Source organism: Hakea prostrata, chromosome 3 (genome assembly GCF_041222555.1).
Source record: "Hakea prostrata isolate BN-2017 chromosome 3, UWA_Hpros_2, whole genome shotgun sequence".
Taxonomy (NCBI): Eukaryota; Viridiplantae; Streptophyta; class Magnoliopsida; order Proteales; family Proteaceae; genus Hakea; species Hakea prostrata.
Genome location: NC_142602.1, coordinates 19,789,134 through 19,813,651, shown reverse-complemented (window position 1 = coordinate 19,813,651; position 24,518 = coordinate 19,789,134). Strand labels below are relative to the sequence as shown.

Genomic DNA, 24,518 nt, shown 5'->3' with positions numbered 1-24,518 from the left:
CCTTTAACAGAAAATGAAGCTACTAATAAAGGACCAAGTATTGAGTATGTTTATTACTGATCCTAGTGCTGGATAGCAGCTCCATTAGCCCTATTCGGGTCTTCCTGCGAATGTGGGTCTTTAGACCTACATTGGACATCCTATAAGGACGATGGTCAAAAGATTAATTTCACTGTCAAGAAAGGAGCTAGGACTTCAGTCACCTAACACCTGCAATCCTTCCGGATTTTAACCACCAGGGAAACCATCACTTGGACTTTAAACACCAATCACAATCAGTTATCTCCACTTTAAACACCAGAGAACTCTCTATCATAGAGAAGCTAGATAGTGGCCAAGCTTGCAATAAAAAATCTTGTTCTATAAGGGGCCCTATTACAACCTTACATAGAAGACTAAAAATTAGACTCCTAGTCTAACAAAGAATTTAGGTTAACTTCAACCAACAACAACAACAATAAGCCTTTTCCCAACTAAATGGGGTCGGCTACATGGATTCTTGCCCTCCAATCAGTTCTGTTCAAGGCCATGCTAGATACAAGGCCTAAGCTATACATATCCTTTCTCACCACTTCTCCTAAGGTTATCTTAGGTCTACCCCTAGCTCTTCTAGTTCCTTCAATATGGATTATATCACTTCTCCGAACAGGAGCATTTATAGGTCTCCGTTGAACGTGGCCGTGCCACCTCAAACGACTTTCTCTAAGCTTATCACTTATAGGAGCAACTCCCAGACCAACTCTAATATGATCGTTTCTTATCTTATCCATCCTAGTTTTGCCACTCATCCATCTTAGCATCCTCATTTCTGCTACACTGAGTTTATCTATATGATTCTTCTTAACAGCCCAACACTCTGCACCGTACATCATAGCTGGTCGGACAACAGTCCTATAAAATTTTCCTTTAAGCTTTAATGGAATACGCCGATCACATAAGACCCCGGATGCACCTCTCCACTTCATCCACCCTATTTTAATTCTTTGGGAAACCTCATCTTCTAAATCACCTCTTTTACTTATGATTGAACCTAGGTACCTAAAACAATCACTCGAGGAATCTCTTTATCGTCAAGTATCACCACTTCATCATCTCGCCCGATCATGACTAAAGTTACAAACTAGATATTCTGTCTTCGATCTACTAAGTTTAAAGCCTTTTGATTCCAAAGCTACTCTCCATGATTCTAATTTGGTATTAATCCCCACTTGGGTCTCATCAATCAACACAATATCATCCGCAAAAAGCATACACCAGGGGGCCTCATCTTGAATGTCTTTGGTTAATTCATCCATTATCAGTGCAAATAGATATGGGCTTAAAGTTGACCCTTGATGTAGCCCAACCGTTATCGGGAATTCATTACTTTGTCCCCCCACCTGTTCTAACACTAGTCACCGAACCATCATACATATCCTTAACTATATCTACATATTTACTTGCAACACTTCTTTTCTCTAGTACTTGCCAAATTAACGCTCTAGGGACTCTATCATAAGCTTTTTCTAGGTCAATAAATACCATATGAAGGTCTTTCCTACATTCTCTATACCTTTCCATAAGTCTCCTAATTAAGTAAATAGCCTCCGTTGTAGATCTTCCCGGCATAAACCCAAATTGGTTCTCCGTAACTATAGTTAAGTGTCTCAACCGGGTTTCAATTATTCTCTCCCATAATTTCATCGTATGGCTCATCAATTTAATGCCTCTATAGTTATTACAACTTTGAATATCTCCTTTATTTTTGTAAATTGGAACCACAACACTTCTCCTCCAATCATCTGGCATTTTCCCTGTGCTCAAAATCTTATTAAACAACTTAGTCAACCAAATTAGTCCATGGGTTCCTAAGCTCTTCCAAACTTCAATTGGGATTTCATCAGGACCTTGTGTCTTGCCGAGTTTCATCCTCCTTAAAGCTTCTTTTACTTCGGACATCGAAATTCTACGAATATAAGTTCGGACACCAAGTGCCTTGGTGAAAAGTGTAATCGTCCGAAACATAAGTGCTTGAAGAATGCTCATTTAGTAAACTAGAGAAATAGGTTTCCCATCTTTTCTTAATATCCTCCTCACAAACTAATACTTTACCATCTCCATTTTTAATACATCTAACATGGTCAAGATCTCTACTCTTCCTATCCCTCATCTTAGCTATCTTATAAATAGATTTTTCCCCTTCCTTTGTGCCCAACTTATTGTATAACTCTTCATACTTCCTTTCCCTTGCTTTTCCCGCAATTTTCTTAGCTTCATTTCTATCTAACCTATACCTTTGAAGATCCTCAACATCCTTAGTTCTTTGCCATGTCTTAAAACTAGCTTTTTTATTCCTAATGGCAGCTTGAACCTCACTATCCCACCACCACGTCTCTCTATAAGAATGGATCTTTCCTTTTGATTCACCTAGAACATCTTTAGCCACTTTCTTAATACACATAGCCATCTCATTCCACATTGCATTGGTATCCCCTTTAAAATCCCATTTTCCTTGTTTGACTACTTCATTAACGAAGGATTTAGAGTACTCTCCTTTCAAATTCCACCATCTTATTCTGGGATAGTTTACCTTGGACCTTTTATGTGTTCTTGGGACTAAGCACATATCCAAGACCACAAGTCTATGTTGTGCAGTTAAGCTTTCCCCCGGTATCACCTTGCAATCCTTGCACAACAATCTATCAGTCCTTCTAGTTAGGAAGAAATCTATTTGGCTTCTATGCTGTCCACTTTTGAAAGTAATTAAATGCTCATCTCTCTTTTTGAAGTAAGTATTTATAATAGATAAATCAAAAGCAGTAGCAAAATCCAAAATTGAAATCCCCTCGTCATTCCTTTCTCCAAAACCATAACCTCCATGAACACTCTCATATCCTCTTTGATCTTTTCCAATATGTCCATTTAAATCACCTCCTATGATAATCTTTTCTCCTTGACGAATTCCTTGCAGTAATCCACCCATATTTTCCCAAAATTCTAGCTTTAACTTCAACCAAGTTAAGAAATTAAAATAGACTCAAAATAAAGTCCTAATATAAGCCAACTTAAAGCATAAAAACTTTTCTATCCTTGATGAAAATTGGAGCAGAAATTAAAACAATGAACCAATTGGATCCTTAGAAACCACGGTGGGTGGGCCGGGGGGGGGGGGGAATGAAATAAAACCAAGCATGAGGGATTTTTGTGCTTACTGCATGCTTTTGGTCTCTTAAGTTAGCCAGTTACAGTGGAATCCCTGGAATGGAGGCCCAATGCTTTCATTAGTTGAAAAACCAAGTTTTGACTCAGGCAAGTCACCTGAGGCAAGTAAGAAAATTACAAAACATGTTCATGATTCTTGTAGAATTGGCTAGGTTAAAAAATGACCTGACTTCAGTCACATTTTGTGTGAATCGGTACTTGAAAATAGGCAAGTCAGGTCACTTCTCTTACCTTTTGCTATGTATCCCTTGGGTGCTTTTGCTATGTTAATTGCAGAGTTCATACATTCTATTTCTTCATCTTCGCTTTGTCACTGAAATGCACAAAAAGAGATCCCAAAGTAATATTTTCTGTAAAACCAAAGAAAAAGAGAGTAGTAGCAGATTCTCCACTACTATTAGAAATCAATCAAAAGAACTGAGAGGAAACTAGAAAGTTGTGATGGACAACAAACATGATGAAAGCAGCAACCAAAGAGGACAAAAGCTTTGTTTTAACTTTATTAATGTAGCCTCACTGAGATGAGGGCCAATAAATCAAGACCCTTGATGAACAGCTGTCAAATTAGGGTTCACAAACCCTGTGGCTAATGGATTCTAGGGCTTCTCCGTGCTTCTTTCTTCAGGGTTTGATTGAGGAGATGGAGCAAAAGAAGGAATGGTTCTTACTGTTCTCCATATGGTTAAAGCCATGGATGGTACAATTCTGAAAGGAAGGTTGGAGACTGGATCTTTATTTCATTAAATTTACTCAATGTGCCAACTAAGTTACTTGGCTTTACTCTTCCAAGTCGCTAGGTTTAGAAGGAACAAAAAATCAAGTTAAAAAAACCTGGTTTTTCAACTATTTTACCTGTATGACCCAACCCTCAGCCTACTCCTTGTAAAAGAACGAATTTGGTGCTGCTATGTGGGATCTGCATAAAAGTTGCATAGAAAATTTAAAAGCAGATGTTGACATTTAAAAGGAAAGGGCTAACTCAATCCATTAAAAATAAACTATCCTAAATTGACTAAGACTTTTAAATAATAAAGGAAACACACTCAAAACAGGACGGGGCTTATAGAAATATTTAGCCTAACTAAAATGCTGAATAAGAGCTAAGATAAATAAATAAAAAGAATCACTTAACTAACCCCATATGCCTTAGCCCATTAAGTGCCCTTTACAATGAATATAAATTGGATTAGGGAGGAAAAGAAAAGGGAAAGAGAAGGGGGGGGGGGGGAATAAAACCCTTTACTTTCTTTGTTTTGTTGGTTCCCCTGTTCTATGGAAAAGGGTAAATCTAAATTCTAATTGGTTCAGTTTGTTGCTTTCCCTACCCCTGTTTCTTCCCCTTCTACATCCGGTTGGCTTCCATTCTGAGTATCACCTTCTCTTTTAAAATATGGAATAAATATGCAGTTTTCTGATTGGTCATATAACATAATCTCAGGAATCTCTGCATAAAATACTTCACAGAGGTCCCAAGAAAGGTCAACCTCTAGTTGATATTCTTGAGATCAATCGGTTGCGGAGGCAGTTGCTCTTTCAATCTTATATCTGGGACCAGCGTCTGATTTATGCATCCAGTTTAGACCGTGGCAGCCATCAAGATTACAGCTCTGCACAGAAACTTAAGGAGAAAGACTCGAGTAATATTGAGAAGATGAAATTGTCTCCTAGGCCAGATGGAGGTTTTACCAGTGCTGACTCACTTGCGGATACAAGGCTTGAAGAAAGCCTTAATCAAAGAAGTGAAATTGGTGATGTATCTAACCAGCCTGCCTTAGTTCAAGCAGAAGGTGACATAGATCAGGATCCCCAACATAAAAAGGAGGGAGTGACTGATCTTTCTACTAGCAGTGGTCTCTCTGATCAGTCTGATCCTTTGGACTCTGGTGTAATTGTTCGAAGAGTCCTCTCAGAAGGAAACTTCCGTCACATGGAAAATTTGTCAGACACCCTTGATGCAGCATGGACAGGTGAAAATCACCCTGGAAGTACACCGCCCAAGGTGAATGGATATTTATCTTCTGATACAGATATAGCGGATTCTTCAGTTGCGGTAGAGACTCTGGGATCAGCAAGGTCTGATTTGGGAGAGCATTTGGAAGACAGTGGTGGGTTTGAGGTAGCTCATTCTCTTGGGCATGCATTACCCACCAAGCATACTGACACTTTGGAAGACTCTACAAGCTGGATGGGGACATCTTTTTTAAACTTCTACCGTTCTTTCAACAAAAATTCTTCTAAAAAGTTTGATACACTAAGTGAGTACAGTCCGGTGTACATCTCATCTTTCCGGGAGTTGGAACATCAAGGTGGAGCCAGGTTTCTTTTGCCTGTGGGTGTTAATGACACTGTTGTTCCAGTTTATGATGATGAACCAACAAGTATTATAGCATATGCTCTGGTGTCCCAAGATTACCATGCCCAGATATCTGATGATTGGGAGAGACCAAAGGATGGTGGTGAGTCTTCAGTTTCACTGCCCTTTCCTGATTCGGTGAATCTTCAGTCGATCACTTCCTTAGATGACACTACCTCTGAATCTTTAAGAAGCCTTGGGTCTACAGATGATAGCTTCTTATCTTTGTCAACATCCCGAAATTCCTTGGCTTTAGACCCACTCTTGTATACAAAGTCATTGCATGTAAGAGTTTCTTTCACAGATGATGGCCCGCTTGGAAAGGTAAAGTATAATGTAACTTGTTACTATGCAAAGAGGTTTGATGTTTTGAGGAGGACATGTTGCCCCTCTGAGTTGGACTTTATAAGGTCTCTTAGTCGTTGTAAGAAATGGGGGGCTCAGGGTGGAAAGAGCAACGTATTCTTTGCAAAAACCTTGGATGATAGGTTTATCATCAAACAAGTCACAAAGACCGAGCTGGAGTCTTTCATCAAATTTGCTCCAGAGTATTTTAAGTACCTGTCTGAATCAATCAGCTCAGGAAGCCCAACATGTCTGGCAAAGATTCTTGGGATTTATCAGGTACAAACTTTTCATTTTAAGCTTTTGCTTCAAATATTCTACATACCATTTAGGTTCAGCTTATGGAAGTTTCCAAATATTCCATTCTTCACTCCCTTGAGATATGTTTTCCACATTTGGTAGCATTGCTTCATGAATATCAGCATTCCTACTTGTTTCATTTAATATATCTTGTTGCATGCTGCTTTTTTTCTTTTTCACCAATGATTGTGTATTAGTTTCTGTCTGGAACATGAAATTGTTTCGTCTTTTAAAAGGGTAAAGCTTTCAACCAACCACATTCCCAGTCTCTAGGATAATCTATTGGTCTAAGATCTAGTCTGAATTGGTCATATTTGCTGGGTATTTTATGTTGCAAAGGCACCATGCACAACCAAATTCTTCTAAAGTCGCCACTTAAACTGAGATTTATTTATTTTCTTTTTGGGTTTCTATCCCTGCTAGACTAGTATGGTAGTTTATCAATGTTTTACTTAACAGCTTGGTGCTGACAATTTGGTGCCCTCAACTATAATCATTCCATTTACTGGATGGTTGAAGTGGCATGAATTATTTTATGGGTTCTTGGTATTAAAGGTTAATGTCATCATGGTGCCTATTTAAAGAGGTTTCTTGGTGTGCAAGTGTGTCTCCCCTAGAAGAAGGTTTATTCAAATGCATCCTCTCTAATCTCTGTGCACCTTTCTCAAGCCTGTTGATTTGTTACCATGTTTCATCTTCTGAGAGAATGTAATGAACTGCAAGGCTATAGTCGTATAACTGGGTTGGATTCTGGTCTAAAGATGAAGCCTTCTAGTCTATGCTCAATTGCATTATCCAAGAGCAAGCACCGTAATTTTCCTTTCTATATTTTGTTCAAATACATGCTCTGAAAGCCTAAATTTTTGCTCTCTTTCTTGTTTTTGGTTTTGTGTAGGTTATAACAAAGCATCTTAAGGGTGGAAAAGAATCCAGGATGGATGTTCTAGTAATGGAGAATCTTCTGTTTGATCGGAATGTAACAAGACTCTATGATCTCAAAGGATCTTCCAGGTCACGGTATAATCCGGATTCTAGTGGGAGCAATAAAGTTTTGCTCGATCAGAATCTTATTGAAGCAATGCCAACTTCTCCAATTTTTGTGGGAAATAAGGCTAAGCGGTTACTTGAGAGAGCCGTCTGGAATGATACTGCTTTTCTTGCGGTAAGCCCAACTAACTGATGGACTTGGATGTTCAGAGGTCCAAGGATTAACAATTATCAACATATCAAGCTTTTAACTAGTGGTTAGGGATCAAGGATTGAAGGATTGGGTCAATGCTGATCATGCCTATCTAGAAGGCTGATCCAGATTGGCCTGTCAGGACGAAGATTCATCAATCCGTCAACCCTTGATTTGGGTGTGTGTGTGTGTGTGGTCATTTGATCTGGCTTTTGATGAAGTGAAGAGAGGGCTTTTAGTCAACTACCTTTTGTCAATCCTGAGCGCACACACAAACACACAGTATGATTAATGATCCTATTCTGTTCTCTTTGCCACACCTTCCCACCAACCCCCTCAACCCCCCACCCCCACCCCAAAAAAAAAGAACAAAAAAAGAAAAGAAAAGAAGGGGGGGGGGGTGGCTATGCTAGGGGTTTGCAGAAGGAATACTTCTAGTAAAAGTTGTCAAAGCATTGCCTAAGCACCCAGGCTCCTGTTTTTTGTGTGCATGCCTAGGCGACTTCTTGGTGCTGGCTTAGTATTTTGAATCCTAGTGGGGACCGCTCACTCCCATCCGGTGTCTTGGGCTGCCTAGTGCTTTGACAGCTGTGCTTTTAATAGGGAGTAAGAATTTGTCTTTGTCAGTTCCTGAATACAATAGGTATTATATAATTGAAAATAAGTCCCAGTTTGCTCGAGATCATTTTAGGTGCTCTTTCCCATGAATGGAAAATGACCTAATTTTCCATTTCTTAGGTTTGCTTGGAGACCATTTGGAATGATCGAAACCATTCATTTGGGTTTCCATGTTTTATGAATTCATCACTTCAGATGGTGTCATCTTGGAAAGTTGATTAGGTGTAAGTGAGATCTTTTGAACCTTAGGATTGCACAATTCGTGTCTTGTCAGTATTAAACACTATCCAATTTATTTTGGATTTTTCTGTGCATTCAAATGTTGTAGAAAACTGAAATGAGATATTCCATTCCATGTCGTATTCAGATGCTATGTATCAGGTAACTAGAATGAGATTTCTTTCTTTTTCATGTATTGACTGACCAATTTTATGCTTGGGAAGTGGTAACGCCTTGATGGTCCTCTGTGCTCACCCGTAAAATTTAACTCAAACAGTCCTTCAGATGAGAAAAAAGGTAAAATATTCAATTGTAGGTGCTGGGCAGACACTAAGTGTTGTAATGCAATGGAAAGTCCGGTTTGGTTGGTTAAGTTTTCAATGGTTGGACTTCGCCACATAATCCATCTTGTCGAGTCAGAGCAACTGTTGCCTTTTATATTTACATTTTTATTGAAGTAAAGTATGAAAGTTATCACAATAACATTCTTGTATAGCTTTGTTCTTTCTTTGTTTTTGAGTTAAATAAGAATATGAGAAGCATTCGTATAGGTTTCTATTGTGGTGACACCTTGCATTCATGAATCATGCTAATGGTCATTTTCTGTATCTGAGTAGAAATCCTGGCTTTTATATATTCTGATGGAAGATTTCAATTGAATTTGTGGCAGTCAATTGATGTAATGGATTACTCTCTACTGGTTGGAGTGGATGGGGAAAAGCATGAACTGGTTCTTGGGATCATTGACTTTATGAGGCAGTACACATGGGACAAACACCTTGAGACATGGGTAAAGGCTTCGGGGATCCTTGGTGGGCAAAAGACAACTCCCACAGTAATCTCACCCAAGCAATACAAGAAACGGTTCAGGAAAGCCATGGCTGCTTATTTCCTTATGGTACCAGATCAGTGGTCTCCACCAATTGCCTCCAGTGGATCCCAGTCTGACCTATGTGAAGAGACTACACAAGCTGGGACTTCCCTTGAGTGACATTATGAAACATGAGCCTGTATATCTTGTGAGATTTATGATTCGATTCCCCTTTTTTATGGGTCTTATATATCTCCTTTTTTTTCTTTTCCTCATTGTAACACCCCCCCCCCCCTTCTATCCCTTTCTTTTTTCTTGGTTGGGTCCTCATCGTTGTTCTTGAAAAAGCTTCTGTGAATTACTTGTTAGGATACGAGGACGGAAGGCTTCCTGATGCCTAAGAATTTTCCTGTGTCAAATGGTTTTGGGTGGGTAGTCTCTGCGTGGATTACATGTACAATATCTCTGTTGAAATGTATTTATGCTTGCAGCATATTTATCCACCCTGGCTGTGATGTCTGTTTCAGTGATTTACCGTTTGTTACCGATCGAATGACTTGAATCATGATATCCCCCTTTTGAAAGCTTTCATGCTTAGCCCGAAAGGAGTTGGCTATGCAGCAGGTATAGCTTTGAGTATCCAGGTCTGTAGAGCAAATACAAGAGATTATTCAGATGGTATATAGATATTTAAGTAGTCATGGTTTGTTACAATCTGAAATTCTTAAACCTGCTTGCCCTGTCCAGATCATTCTTTGGACAATCGATATTACGTATTCCATATTCCATAATACTTACTCCTTTGGCTGGACATATGTACTCTTTATCAGGATTATTCAATTTTAAATAATGTTGAGGGGTAAAAATGTAGAGATTATTTCAATTTTTCCATGTAAGCTTTTACTTTTCATTGAGGTACATTATTCCATAGTATGATATTTTTTTTCACTCGGAAACTTATGATGGTATTATAACAGAATTTTTTTTGGGGGTCCCAATAGCAATTGTGCCCCATCGCAATAAAGGAGGGCAAATTTGATATGATAACCGGTACAACATGACCAATTGTTATCACAAAAGTTTAACCCAGAAGCTGCAATGATACTTGGTTACATAGAAGTACATGGGTGGATCTTTCGAAATTCACGGCCTTCACAATCCTTGTTGCTATGCTTACTGCCTGATGTCAAGTAGGATTTGCTCAGAAGGAAACAGGGCTAACATTTGAAGGATATAGAAGAGGAAAATCCAAACAAAGGAAGATGAAGGCAATAATGCTTCACATATTCTGATATTCATGAGGAAATCATGCTTAACTTGAAATTTTAAGGGCAATTACATCCTCCCCCTCCATCCAGTCATTCATTTAAAGACTTGCAAATCATGAAATATTACATACTTCTTGACAACAAATCTCAAGGATGAATACTCCTTCGGAGTAATCTCCCCCCACTCCACTCGCCACCAGTATCCTTTTGGGGAGGTGGGGGGGAGGAAGCAAGAAAAAGGAGCCCCTCTAGTCTCAAGAACCACCACGCCAATGCTAGTATACAAAATTGGACACAAAGGTAGGTACAAAAAAGAAAAGAACAGGAAGAAAAAAAAGGTTGTAGAAACCTGAGGACGACTTGGTCAGTCCTTAACATCTGTAACACCTTCTGTGGATATCTGAAATCTTGCTTCAGCTTCCGCTAAACATGGAGAGCTTATTACTTTGCAAATGCGCTCCTCTGCCCTTCCCTTGCGAAGTGCAAGCCTGTATATTGAAATGGAACAAAAAGAAGATTAGTAAGGTGGGAGGTAAGGAGAAATGATTCACATCTCATGGTAGACAGACCTTGTTGTAGAAGCATGAGCCATGATGTTTCCACCTATAGGCTTGATTTGGGGCCCAGCAAAAACGGAAGCACCATCCACTTGTGCAACAACTTGATTGGTAATGACGACAGCGACGCCAAACTACAATTCACATATACATTTAGAACATTATGAAGAGACAGAATTCCAAGACCCATCAAAACATACATTTTTTTCTTTAATTAGTGAATAGATGGGTAGCAGGCCAAACCAATTATATCCAATTTAAAAATATTCTTAGTTCAACACAAGTTCAGTCTGTATCCCATATCCTCACCAACCAAGCTTTTATGCATCATGTAAACAATTCTAAAAGTTCAATATGAGATTCTCTTTACAAAGAAATAGGGCTACCTCATCTGCCAACTTCTGAAGGCTCCTAAGGAATTTTGCAAGATGCATTTGCCTTGCTGACAGTTCTCCTCTTCCAGAGAAATCTGTTCTATAGAGAGCTGTAGCGCTGTCCACTATCATAAGAGCAAACCTGAACAAGTAAATACCTACTTCAGTGCATCATCTTTAAGAATCAGACATGGCCTTAAAAAACTTTATGAATGGGTATGTGGCATGAATCTTAAAAGAAATGGGCTATCTGATGGATTAAAGAAACTCCTAGAAAAATGTAACTAAAAGTCTCAAGACTCTCAACCAAAGTAAAATTCTGAGATGAATCTAGAACAAGACACATTTCAACCTTGATTTTAGATATGCATAATTAAATTGCATGCCATTTTCTCCTACATTAAATGTCTGTAAATATTGAGTTAATTTGTCAGGTTTTAATAGGGATTCCAATTAAATTCTGATCCTTAAATATAAAGGGACGCTATAGTGTCCAAAAACATAACTTACTATTGTAAGCTTCATTCACAACATCAGTAGTTACATTACCTCCTTGGATATGCCCTCTGTTTATTTTAAAAATTCAACCAGTTTTAAATCCAAATTGAGACCCTAGGGATGACTCTAGAACTGAAATCACTCATAAAAGAACCCACAAAATGTTTCAGCATACAAGGCTCCCTTATTCAGCCTCAAGGACTTGAAGGAAGCAGGGGCTAATATAATTGAATCTAACTGTTTGGCCCAATTTAAAAGGCTCAATTGAAGCAGGTGAAAATACCAAGCTTTTTTGTCCTTATAGTGGACTAATGCCAACTATATTAATCAAACATGAGAACACAATAAAATTTTGACCTGGTTTCTACCATCATTGAAGCTGCTTCGAGCAAAAGCCTTGACTGATGATCAGTGTTATAGGCTCTAGCATAAGCCACATTCTCCAAAACATCAGCACCATTCAGTCCAAACCTGCATAGAACAGAGAGCTATTAGGGACTAGTATCACAAGAACTTACATGCATTTGCAATGGCAGTATAACACCTGTCAGCAATTTGTAGAAGCCTTTGAGGTCTAAATGTGCCTTCTGCATCGATGTACATTGCCTTGCCTTCACCACCTCCTTGATCCAGTGGAAGCTGAAACATTAAGCATGAATGATAAATACTATGCTGAGCATGTTGCAAGCGCTTCTCAAACAAATTGACTAGTTCAAAGTAATAGTCAATGCCAGATTTTCTCCATGCAGACTGAATAAAACTAAGATCTAAACTTAATTCAAACTATATGGGATTGTCCGCTAAATTTTTCTTCATGAAGACCACCACTAGAAAGGAGATCACAAAAGAGAATGTGATGGAGAGAGAAAAGATGGTCTCACTTGGCAAGTGACACACAATGTGTGGCATAACTGAGTCTTTCCAGAGCGAAATTCACCATAAATTTCAGTTATGGATCCAGTCTCAATTCCTCCTGCCAAGAATCAAGGATCCAGCATTATTAGATACACAAGACGTTTTAGATAAATAGTGCTGTATATGTATTATTCACCCCCCCTCCCTTTTCCTCCAAAATCCCCCCAAAAAAGAAGAAGAAAAAAGCTACCTTCTAAAACCTTGTCAAGTTCTCTTGACCCTGATGTTATCTGAATGATTTCAAGCCTCTGTGCATGGAGTTGGCTAGCACTAGTAAAGCCCAAAGGGATCAGCTTGGATGCTACCAATCAAAGAGATAAATCAGCATCTCGCACTGCAAAATTATACCCCCATAGACAGAACAAGGAAAAAAAAGTATATATATACATAAAGCAGAAATGGAGACCTGCTTCAATGATCTTGTCAACTTTAGCCTCACTAATTCCTTTAATTTGGAGCAGCTGCTTCCTTGGTGAGTATGCAACAGATTCTACTGTGCAGAGACCAGCATCCTTGAGCTTCTTTACATCAAGGGCAGCTATGCCAGATGCCTTGATTACAGAAGTGAGAAAAGAAAAGAGAAGTCATTACTGCACTAAAGATACTAAGACATTGAGATAGTATATACAAAGCAAATGAAAAAGATTGAACGGAGAAATGAAGAGTTTCTATGTATGATCATTTTCATATTGAAGTTGTGAGGGACCTTCAACGCAGAAGCACCTTAAATGGTATCTTAAGTGTAAAGCCAACAGTACATTAGGTCACTGCTCTGTTTTAGAAACAATACTCAAAACATAAGGCAGGTATTACACTCCAATTAATCACATGGCAACATGAAATCAGTCTGTTTTCAATTTTGTTAAGCAAAGAGGAGGCACTACAATTCAGGGGATAAGTTATAGAGCTAGAACAATGTACATTGCCATTGCTAAAATATTAATACTTTCCTCAGCAGATCAATGCTTCCACAACATGAAGAGACGATTCAAAGCAAAACCTGACCCAGGAAAGAGATTCAAGTCTATCAGAAAAAGTAGGAAGGACACACTTGCCATATGACGTACAGAGACGTGGAACTTGTGAATGAAACACAGAAAGGCACCTTGCAAGAAAGAAATGGAACTACACCCTGCATATGGGGCCAGAAATTGCAGAGAAGCAAAACCCGAAACTATGTCTGCTTGAAGAATGAAACATCCTAAAGACTCCGCTTCTGAAAGAATTTGAACTAATAACAGCGCCTCAGTCAGTAGATAATTCAGAAATTCTGGAACGATACCGAGTAGTTCATTGCTCGTGAGGGAAGGAAAAAACTTTCTTGATGGGTACGCATTTCCTTACCAAGAATCAAGAAAAAAAATAAGTAAAAAGATGCACAGTTCAGACCAACCGATTTCACAAGAAGATTTGAACAGGAGAAAGACCCAGTACTTCTTCTTTGTAGAGAATGAAAACCCAGTTCGAGAATGCATACCGAAACAAATTTCCCTCGCTAGCAACCAACCATTAAAACCCAGAAAGACTCGAAATTCTATGAACGGAACGGAACAAAAGAAAGCAAAGTCGTATTTTCTCCAATGTAGGAGGCGGAAAACAACTCAAACATCAAATCTGCATAGAACCCTTTTGCCCAGAACAGTGCGTAGATATAAAAACTCAATAAAAAGATACTTATCCTGGGGTCAACAGCTGAAAAACGAAAACTAGGGCTCGGCTGTAATGAGATGAACAGATGGAATACCTGAAGCTGCTCGACTGGAAAAGGACCGTGTTGCATCTCTTCTACATCTTCGGCATCTTCAGCCGTCTTCTCATGCCTTAGCTGCTGCTCCATGGCTCCAGTAGTCGAGAAGTCGTCAAATCGATCGGTATTCCGCAGAGCTGTGGAGGGTTCTTCTCTCCCCCTTTCAAATGCGTTGTAAGGCGCCAAAAGATAGAGTAGAATAAAAGTGGCGAGTGCTTGCCAGCTTAAAATAGCTAGAGAAACTTCCCTTATAAGCCGCCCATGTAAATTTATTGAGAAAATTTCATCACTCCCCAATACTTACAATCTATTTACAAAAACTTCTTTATTCAAAGTCTTATATCAGATCCCTCCCCACCCCCACAAAAAAAAAAAAAAAAAAAAAAAACACTTTTGCATCTGATCCTCAGAAAACACTAAACTCCTACATCTCCATCTCACTTGATGCTTTTAAATACCTAGGGCTGTTGGCGTAATTTCATTCTCCCGATTATCCCGGTTCTATGTCTTTTCGCTAGTCCATTACACTCGTCTGGCTCATTTCCTCTACGTTAAACTGACCCGCCGTCCCGCCGTACCTCACCCGCACCGAAAACATTCATATTATTAGGAAAATAGAAGGGTAAATTGGATATTTAAAAGTATTAAGAGAGAATGAGATGCAAAAATTTGACAATTTGGTAGAATCATATGCAAAAATTTGAGTAATATAATGGGCAATATAGTTATAATTAGGATGTCAATGATGCAGTTTGGGGTTGAGCTTAACGATTTCGGGTTCAAAAACATCTTGTAACAAGAGCCAAAATTCTATGAAAAACAAAATTGTTATTGATCAATTTTCATTAAAAAATAAAAAGTTATTTTACGTTATAGAAATTCCACCTATCTTATAGAAATCAATAATCCAAATAGTAAGTAGTAACATAGAAATTGTAAGTTCATTCTTTAGGCTCCACCGGATAGTCCTTCTGAAACAAATCTTCAAACAAAAAATCCTTTTAATTATCAATTTGTACTATGATTGATTGTCTTGAAATTAGATTTTTGTTTTGTGAGAATGTTGATTTTTTTCCCTTTTATGAAATTTGTCTTTTTTTTTAGTTGGTATTTAATTTGATATGCAAAAGCAATACCTTTGGATTGGATGAATATTTCTTTAATTTAAACAATCTTTGTACATTCAATTGGGCATTCATACTTAATTCTCCTAATTATCCCTTCCAAGTAGTAGAATGACTATTTGATTTTTGAATTCATGTTTAGTTTTTTCTGATAGTTTATACCAAGTATCTTAGTGGTAATATAGATGATTCAAACAAAATTTAATGTAAAATAATAAAACGAGTGCGGTTTGGGTTTGGGTTGGTGCGAGCTTTGCTATTCTCAGCCCAACACAACCCATTAAGGTTCAGTTCGGGCCGGCTCAAACTAACGGGTCGATGAGGTTCGATTTTAACGATTTTGGTTGCAAATTGACATCCCTAGTTTTAATAAATACAAAGGAGTAATAAAAATATCCCATTTAGAAATTGCACGCTTTGAAGACGGTTTCCATTGTTTACCAAAAAAAAGGGTTTCCAGAAATAGTTAATGGGGGTGAGGGGTATGAATGTATTTAAAGACCTTAAAGGTTCATAGCATCGGTTGGGGTGCCATATCGGAGGTGACGGTTTGGGCTGTTGGTCGAATCATCATCACTCATACTAATGGCCGCAAATATGGTTGCCGATTGGGTGCAAAGAACAACAACATTGGAGTCTCCTCCCCCTCAAGGTATGGGAGTTCCTCGTGGATCGTTTGACCAACTCTCTTTAAATTGATTTGAGTTTTTTAACCCCGTTTATGTATAAAAAAAAAAAAAAAAAAAAAAAATTCCTACCCATCCATCATCATTTGGTAAATCATCTCGAGAGGAGTTTATTATAGACGTATTAATGATTCGTCCATCTTACTTGATTATCTTTACTAGTTCCATTAGGGAAAAAAGGGATGAATCTTTGTGATAGTGGGGCTAATCGTAAAGTCACCTAATTAGGATAACAGAGATGAATGGTAAGCTGGTAGAGATTGGAGAAGCCAATTAAATCAAAAGTGAATCTTTGGACACAGTCTAGGTGGATCATTGGAATTTTTTTGAATGAATTTATTTTCTAGTCATTAGGTTGGGATGTATTAGGTCTGATTGTTCGATGGAGGTCCAAATGCTCAGCATTTTGAAATGATAAATCATGCACAACTTCTGCTACACAATCAGTTCGAATTAACAAAAGCAATGTCTCGTTTGCATAATATGGATTCCAAACATTCATGATCTGTGTGTGAATGAGTCGAATTTTTTATCCCTCAGTCTATTAGTGAACTATCTCTTCAGGGATTGTGAAAAGTGTTCCACTAGAAATATTGTTGTTATTGCTTCGAATCCTATTCCTAAAAAATAGATCCTGCTCTAATAGCTCCGAACAAATCAAATACATGCATTAAGACATGAAGACTTCTTATTCTACAACAACGAAAGCACTTTTTCACTCTTTCTTATACTAGGGGATTTCATTTGGAAAAGAATATGTTCAAAACTAATGGATTCGGGTCCATATCCATGGGTTTCAATGCACGAGATCTTATAGCACTTACCAATGAGGCCTTATCAATTAGTGTTACATAGAGGAAATCAATTATAGACATTAATACAATTAGATCCACTCTTGATAGACAAACTTGGTTCAGGATCATGGGATTTTTTCTATCAAATAAGAAGGGTTGTTGCACAAAATGTACTTCTAAGTAATTGCCCCATAGATCCTATATCTATCTATATAAAGACTAAGTCATGTAAGGATGGGGATTCTTTCATCATCTCAAACATGCCAATATTAGCACTGATGATACATAAATGTAACTCGTTGTTCAAACAACTATTTATATTTCCTAAAGCTCCTTGTAAGACTTGTTGTAAAACTCGTTGTGAAAAGAGCCCCTTATCGGATTTGAACCGATGACGTACGCCATACCATGAATCTGGATCATCACCCTCGACGGGGAGCGCTCCCCGACAGGTTTTCCACCACAAAAGAGGTGGGCCCCACCACTGAAAATGAAAAAAAAAAAAAAAAAACCCCTCCCATCACCACCCTGGCCCCCCCGGTTTTTTGTGGTGGGAACCCGTCAGGGAAGCACCTTTGTGCTCCCCCGACGGGTCGCAGATCCGGACTCCCATACCATAGCGTTAAGGCGTAAAGGCTATGTAGTTATGGAGATAGACAACGGAGTTTAAGTTACTTGATCAATAAGACTAAACTGTCTCAATAATCACAATTAACGTGACAAACAAAAAAAAATCATTAGAAATTTATTGACAAATCCACTCATACAGTACGTGAGGTCCACTACCCATGTGATCCACTTTCTTAATATACAGTATTTTGTATTCCCAATCACGACAATTAACTAAACTAGGTTTAATTATCATTAATCCATAAATAAAACAAATTATTTAAAAACAAGTGCGTGGTCACCTTCCTGGACGTTGATCATGAATCTCAACGATGAGTGGCTTCGTGATGATCTTGTGATCCAAGGGCCCGGCTCCGCCAGATGAGTGGATCAGAACCCGAATCCGAATCCGAATCCGAGAAGCCTCCGGCGTCGGTGGTGGAGAGACGAGATCTTGGAGACGATGGCGAGGCTATTGCTGGTGAACTCAGTAGAATTCTGCATAGCCTTCTTGATCTCCTCCAGCGCCGGCGACTCAGTCTCCTCCAGGCCATCCTGGCAAGTCTGAAGGTCGGTCAAGGCGGCGCTCAGCCATGTCTTGATGTCGTCGATTTTGGACGGCGACGGCGACTTATCAGTCCCATCCTCACCCTGTTTCACAGAGGAGATCGAAGCGCTGAGTCGATCGATGGCATCTTGGTAAAGGCTCTGACAGTCCAGTAGTGGCGAATTTTCTCTGACGTTGTTGGTCTTGGCGATCAGTTTTTCCGGAACCTTCGACAGATTCGTGATCTCGTTCATGGCGACTTCCATCGATAGCTTGAACAGAACCTCCGGTTCTACTGCCCGGTTGCAGTTTTTGACTCCTTTTTTCAATTGATAGAAGCAGGAATCGGGGAATCGAGTGACGCAGCACACGGATTTGATGGAATCGGAGAGCATCATGGGGGTTGATGATGAAGAAGAAGACGGAGATGACGAGGTTGAAGTCGTCCTCGAGGTTTTGTCATCTTCATCGTTGTTGTGATTGTATGCGACGACACCAACAATCGCTGCGATGACGAGTGTGAGCAGCAGTACGCCGGAGACGGCAACGATGAGCAAACGCTTGCGACGAATCGCCGGGTCACCGGTCTCACCCACCTTGCCGTAGCCGTTTACGGATTTCACAAAATCCATCGTTCCTCTTGTTTTGTCTTCCGCAGCACGGATTCTCAGTTCTCTGCTTTTCTAATTTCATTTTCTTCGCTTGGGCCTTCTTTAATTAATCTAATCACTTACCGGGTCAAGAGTCAAAACGTTTTGTCCATAGACAACAAGACACATATAGGGGAATAAGGTAGGCACGCCCCCAGTACTCCCTAAGCATTGACGTGAACGGGTTTTAACTTTGAACTTTTGGTGACCAACCCTGCCAAAGGCAAACCATTGGGTATATTTTCAATGGACCACCCTGCAAGGCAAACCATTGTGTATATTTTCAAGCATTGACATGAATGGGTTTTTCTTAACAAAAAAAAACAAAAAAGAATGGATTTTTTTTTTTTGTAAACAAATTCTTGATGTATAAGGACTTATAGTAACAATTTAGGGCTGCTATGAATCTTACATTGGATGGGCTGTGGGCATCAAGGTGGAAACATGTCAAACCACCCTAGCCTCCTACTCATATTAAACTTGGGCCTTTGTCCCCTAAACCTATTTGGTCTTCACTCTTCACGTTTGATCCTCTTATAAAAGAATTACTTGCGTGGTACTAGATCCCAACAATCTTGTAGGGTGTCAATGGCTGGTTTGGGTTGAGTCAGTTTAAACTTTAAACCCAGCTTACCCTAGGGACCTAAATCCCCAATCCAAATCCTGCCAAGGTTTGAGAATCTCAAGTCCAAATCCTACCCGGTCAGGGTTCCTGTTATGATTTACCTTGATAAGATCGGGCTCAGAACAGATTTAGGCCGGTCTAGATTGACTGGATTTTATTGACACACCCTTCTAATCTTGTGACCGTGGTATGAAGTGTCGGCGATATATCTCCATGTTGGAGTGGGGTGACATAATGACATGACACTCCCCCTCCGACATGAGGTCGACAATAAGTCACTGATATGTCGCCAATGTCGCTTATCTTTCTTGTTTCTTGCATTTTAACCCTATTGTGTTTTGATTTTTAATGTGTATGAGTACATCTTGCTTTGTTATTGCTGGTTATTATATTGTTTGTGTCAAATAAGTGGGATTTCATAGAAATCCGTGAATTTTTCAGACTTTCAGTTTTGGCTGCATACAATAGGGCATGTGTTGAGTAAGAACATTAATTTAGGTGATGTTTTATATCAAAATAACGCTCCTAGTGTGTTTATTGGCCTCAAATTAGGCTACACAACAAAATTCATGTTAAAATGATCCAAAATACCCTTCGAAACTAAGAATCAATTTTTCATCAACACCCCTCCAAATATCACCCAACATATCGCGATATGTGACCATGTTGGTGGTGTCGCTAGCCACCGACACGACGACACAACGATATTTCGAACCTTGTTTGTGACCCACCCCAAGAAATGTTAAATTGACCGGACAAGATTTTCTAGCCCGGTGGAGGTGTGTCTAACTATTAATTTCGTTCCACTCTTTGATGCCTTACAAAATTAAATGACTCGTTCAACAATAAATTCCTTGGGGTTGTATATTCTCCCACATTTCAAGGCTTAATTCATACCCAGCAGACGTGCAAGGTCTGGTCCATCATTCTTTATACAAAATCCAGAGTCACAGAACAAGTAGTTATAATTACTTATGAAAATGAATAGAAAACACAGAAGCGGTTTCGTCTTGATACATTTGTCATACTCCATCATCGTAAGGGACTGAAGTGGAGTCAAGCCACTCATCACCTCTAATTAATTGAGAAACAATAAAGTTATAGGCATCATCGTAATCCATGACATGAAAACCAGACCAGTTGACCCTGTCATCAACAACAGAACCAGGCCCACTGTTATCATACTCCCCATAGTACACTGTATCCAAACCCTGACCACCTGGCCACTCTATCCAACCGGCAGCATCGATGAAATCATCAATGTAAGATTCCATGAATACTGTTCTGGAGTAGATCTTCCATGGTCTTCCAAGGTAGCTTTTGATGAAGTTAGAGCTGCTACTTCTGCTGTTGCCAATGTTGTGGTTGTTGTTATATAAATCGTCAGAAGCTACAATAGAGCAATTCTGGATGGAAATGCCGGTGTTTTCATCTGGGTTTTCTCTGGACTGGGCTGTAATGGCATTGAATTGACCCTGCATGGGCAGTCTTGCGATGATGTTAGAGGCTTGAAACACTACAGCTGCGTTGCCGAAGATGAAATCCACAGTGCCCGATATGTCGCATTCTCTGTAGAATTGGCGAAACGAATGCACGTAGAGAGTATCTTGGTAGCCATTGATGCCGCACTGGTAGAAAGCCGTGAGATCGGCGTTCACTCGTAGAGCTACTGCTTGATGCTTTTCTGCTCCGGCGGTGTTCTCAAAGGTTATGTCACGTGCCATGAAACCGTCTGCGGATACCGCTGGATTGGAATATAATATTAGTTTTAATAATATAATTATCCAACGATACCTAATAAACAAGGTTTATTGAAACGAAGGGGTTCATCCTTTACAATTCTCACCAACTACAATTTTCTGTAATTCCTATCTAGGATTGTGACATGTGGAGGTTAATAATCCAAAGGTCATGATTAGAATTCAATTAAAAATTGAACTTAATAAATTCTTAAATTTTCTCCCAATTTTATCTATCATCTATTCTCAAAGCTTAAATTTAGGAGATGAGAATTGTAAAAGATGAGAACCCTAAGAGGAAGTCAGGGTTTATTTTGAATAATGCGTAAATTAGATCCGGTGAGCGACAAAGAATATAATGTACACCAAGATGGTACAAAATGAGTCCATATTCTCTCTACCCAAGTGTATAGTTCACCTCATAGGCTCATTTTTCCCTTTTCCTCCTCTCTTGTGTTTGATTCCCCAGTCGCTGTGCCTGATTTTTTTTTCTTCTGTTTTTGTTGGGAAGCAACATAATTGAGAAATTTCGATCTCAACCGTCAATTTTAATTTCACCATAAATGGTCTAGATCAAAATTTCAGTCAAAGTCATATCCCGACATCAGCAACTTGCACAACTTGCACATTAAATACACGACATTCAAGTCTATTCCTTCGTCTAGTGACAAAACGAAAAGTGTACTTTTCTTTCTCTCCATTCTTAATGCTAGTGGAGCTAAGGTTATATAAATGCATGCATGTTAATATGTTATACATCCATGTATATAAGGATGGAAACCGTTACCAAAAAAAATAAAACAAAGACAAAAGCTAATTATGGAAAGTACAGAGTGGCAGTGACGAGTACTCACCAACCGTAGCAGACCTGAAAGTAGTCCATCCATCGCCGACGCTTCTGTTGCCGGAAACCACCGTGACATCAGCTCCGCTTCCCAACAGTACAATGTTTGGCTTATAGCTCGGAATCACCACATTTTCCCGATATAACCCCTCACTCACGTAGATTACTATTCTCTCGTCGTAGCTGTTGTTTGCTGCAAAGTTTACGGCGTCGGTGATGGTTGTGAAGTTTCCGGTCCCATCTGCAGCAACCGTCAGCACATCACCGGCGGCGTAATCATCCTTCTCCGCCCCAAATTGCAGTAACAGCCGGTCTTTCCGCTTCATCCACGCCGGAAAACCCATCAAACGCCGCCCACCACCGTTGCGTTTCTCTCCTCGATGTGTCTGTGTGCCTGGATGCAACTTTGACACCATAGAGAGTGAATTGCTGACGAGTTTGTAAGCACTGGCGAGTCCACTCACTAAAGTCGGTTTGAATGGCCCCGTTGCCGATTCAAGGCCTTCTAAGCAAGTGTTCTTGTTGGTGAGAGCTGCGCTTAGATAAGACTTTGCATCTGAAACCGTCTGCGAATCTACCTTCGTCTTAATCCCTGACATGCTTCTCTGTAGGGAAGACATAGTGATTTGGTGAAGTTCCTTGCAATCCTGAATCGCTCCTCTTTGTTTCTCTAATATTTTCTGTGAACTCCCGGCTTTCAGGATCAGATTTGTCAGTTTTCCAGCTTCTGTTACTGCAACATTCAAAGACTGAAGGACGAAATCGATGAGGGTTGTTGGGTTTATGTTTACTGAGATGGAGAGCTTCATTGAATCAAAACAAACATCTGGGTATGGCGTCGATTTGCATACAGATCTTATAGATTCGACCTGGGCAGTGCTTACATCTAGAGATGAAGAAGAAGAAGAAGATTTGAGAGCCAATGCTACAGTCGTTGAGAACAAGAGCAGTAGAAGTGTTTTGAACAGGAAAGAAGCCATGGAAGCAGGCTCTGAGAATCCTAGTTAGGACAATGAAGCTCTGATGCAGAAGAAACACTACCCAGTTTGATGTTCTTATGGATTAAATCTTTTGGGAACTGGACATGTTAACATGCATGATTGATTCCTAAACGAGGAAACATAACTAGTTTATGAATTTTGGACCGATTACCAAAGGACGTAATTTCCAAGTAGAAAAAGGACAGTAGTCCCGTGACCACTAAAAAAAATATAAAAATGATGTTTTAATTATATATGATCGTATTTTCAATTAATGGATTTTCAATTATTGAAATCTAATTAATAGATAATTTGTTTTTAATTATATGATTTATTATCTAAAAGATTCTGTTTAAGATAATAATTATAATTCCAAACCCAATGAAAACATCCCATGAGATGTCATACTATTCATGAATAGCTCAATACCTTTTGAGTTGAATAAAAGACTCAAAAATAGAAAATATCTACAAGGAAGGAAGGGAATCGGGGTGAAGAATTTGAAAGAACAAGACAGAAACATCTAAGCAACTTCGAATTGTATGGTACCATGTCTGTCCATATCATGTGGGAACTGCAAAAACTTAGACTTTCAATACAAACGATCGAGGTTTAGTGGTGCGTATTCAAATTGCAATTGTCGGATTGAGATCTTAGTCGAGATTTGATATCAACCCTTTGATTAAAATATCTCTACTCCTATTTAACAAGTAGAAGATAACTACCATGGCTATGTTCATATGTCATAGTCATTTAAATGATAAAATATAAAAGGTCAATACTAATCGAACTACCTGGTGGTTTAATTTGAACCATTCCTAACCAAATAAGAAGATGCACGTAATTCTCCTTGAGTAGTACCAGTAATCGCTCTCTTTCGGATGGAAATCTCAGCATTCATCATTTCGGTTGTCGGCGAGTTCTTGCCTCGTATGAGCCTCTGCAATCTTTTGTGTCAAACTATAAATGATGGAAAGTACAAAAAAGATAGAAATAAGAAGGAAAGAAGTGTCGAATGAACGCACATGGAAGTGGACAACTCGTTCACATGAAACCCCTATCAAAGCCACGATCTTTAGCAAATCCACCATATGAACCTCCCCATTTGATGTTTGAGAGCAAATTTTTGCTAGCACGAGGTTTTGAAATTGGACCTAAGAAAAAACGAACAAAGAGAGCCTATTTTATTTTCTAGGGTAAGGTAAAGATTTATTGAGAAAAACATTAAAGAGTTGGCTTAGTTAACAATGACCAGCACCTCTTTGTCAACCGATCAAGATTCTACTCTCCTTGGTGGTATATAATAGTCACTAGCTCCCAATATATAATGTCTGGTTCATATAAATAATAATAAAAAAATTATTGAGAAAATGAGCCGGTATAAGTATATTTAGCATATAATGTCCCACTATAATTTGCGGCATAGGTGGCGGTAAGACGGTTACGTAGTCCAAAATGACTACCCCTCTATTTAGTTGAGTCCAAGTAGGACTCTAATATTGATTTTTCTCACTTGGATGAGTCTAAGTAAAAC

General features: G+C 39.1%; 4 protein-coding genes across 5 annotated transcripts in view; 1 reads left to right on the top strand and 3 right to left on the bottom strand.

The window, feature by feature from the left end:
• The window catches only part of LOC149021436 (1-phosphatidylinositol-3-phosphate 5-kinase FAB1B-like), a 32,228-nt gene extending 22,244 nt beyond the window's left edge, over positions 1-9,984 (top strand). Inside the window, exons 9-12 of one of the 2 annotated variants that reach the window (XR_016172332.1) lie at positions 4,640-6,178; positions 7,095-7,361; positions 8,887-9,455; positions 9,555-9,984. Coding sequence is in view for 1 of the 2 variants with exons in the window: in XM_089149670.1 (XP_089005796.1) it covers positions 4,640-6,178; positions 7,095-7,361; positions 8,887-9,207 (2,127 nt within the window). In the remaining variant the exon portion in view is untranslated. Of the gene's footprint in view, positions 1-4,639; positions 6,179-7,094; positions 7,362-8,886; positions 9,531-9,554 lie in introns of those variants that run through there. The other variant, XM_089149670.1, reaches the window with a different exon arrangement.
• A 189-nt stretch (positions 9,985-10,173) lies between these two features.
• On the bottom strand, positions 10,174-14,593 carry RAD51 (RAS associated with diabetes protein 51). Its single transcript, XM_089149671.1, has 9 exons — positions 14,384-14,593; positions 13,046-13,190; positions 12,830-12,940; positions 12,606-12,697; positions 12,269-12,363; positions 12,082-12,195; positions 11,239-11,368; positions 10,865-10,986; positions 10,174-10,783 (listed from the first exon to the last, which is right to left on the bottom strand). The coding sequence occupies exons 1-9, from the start codon at positions 14,474-14,476 to the stop codon at positions 10,660-10,662; spliced, it is 1,026 nt and encodes a 341-aa protein (XP_089005797.1). The 5' UTR covers positions 14,477-14,593; the 3' UTR covers positions 10,174-10,659.
• Positions 14,594-17,989: 3,396 nt separating this feature from the next.
• LOC149021434 (pectinesterase 1-like) lies at positions 17,990-18,778 on the bottom strand. The gene has a single exon (XM_089147453.1). It carries the CDS (start codon positions 18,776-18,778, stop codon positions 17,990-17,992), a length of 789 nt encoding a protein of 262 aa, XP_089003579.1.
• Positions 18,779-20,295: 1,517 nt separating this feature from the next.
• Positions 20,296-23,143, bottom strand: LOC149021433 (Plant invertase/pectin methylesterase inhibitor superfamily). The gene is made up of 2 exons (XM_089147120.1): positions 22,015-23,143; positions 20,296-21,165 (listed from the first exon to the last, which is right to left on the bottom strand). The coding sequence occupies exons 1-2, from the start codon at positions 22,982-22,984 to the stop codon at positions 20,444-20,446; spliced, it is 1,692 nt and encodes a 563-aa protein (XP_089003246.1). The 5' UTR covers positions 22,985-23,143; the 3' UTR covers positions 20,296-20,443.
• Between the last annotated feature and the right edge of the window lie 1,375 nt (positions 23,144-24,518).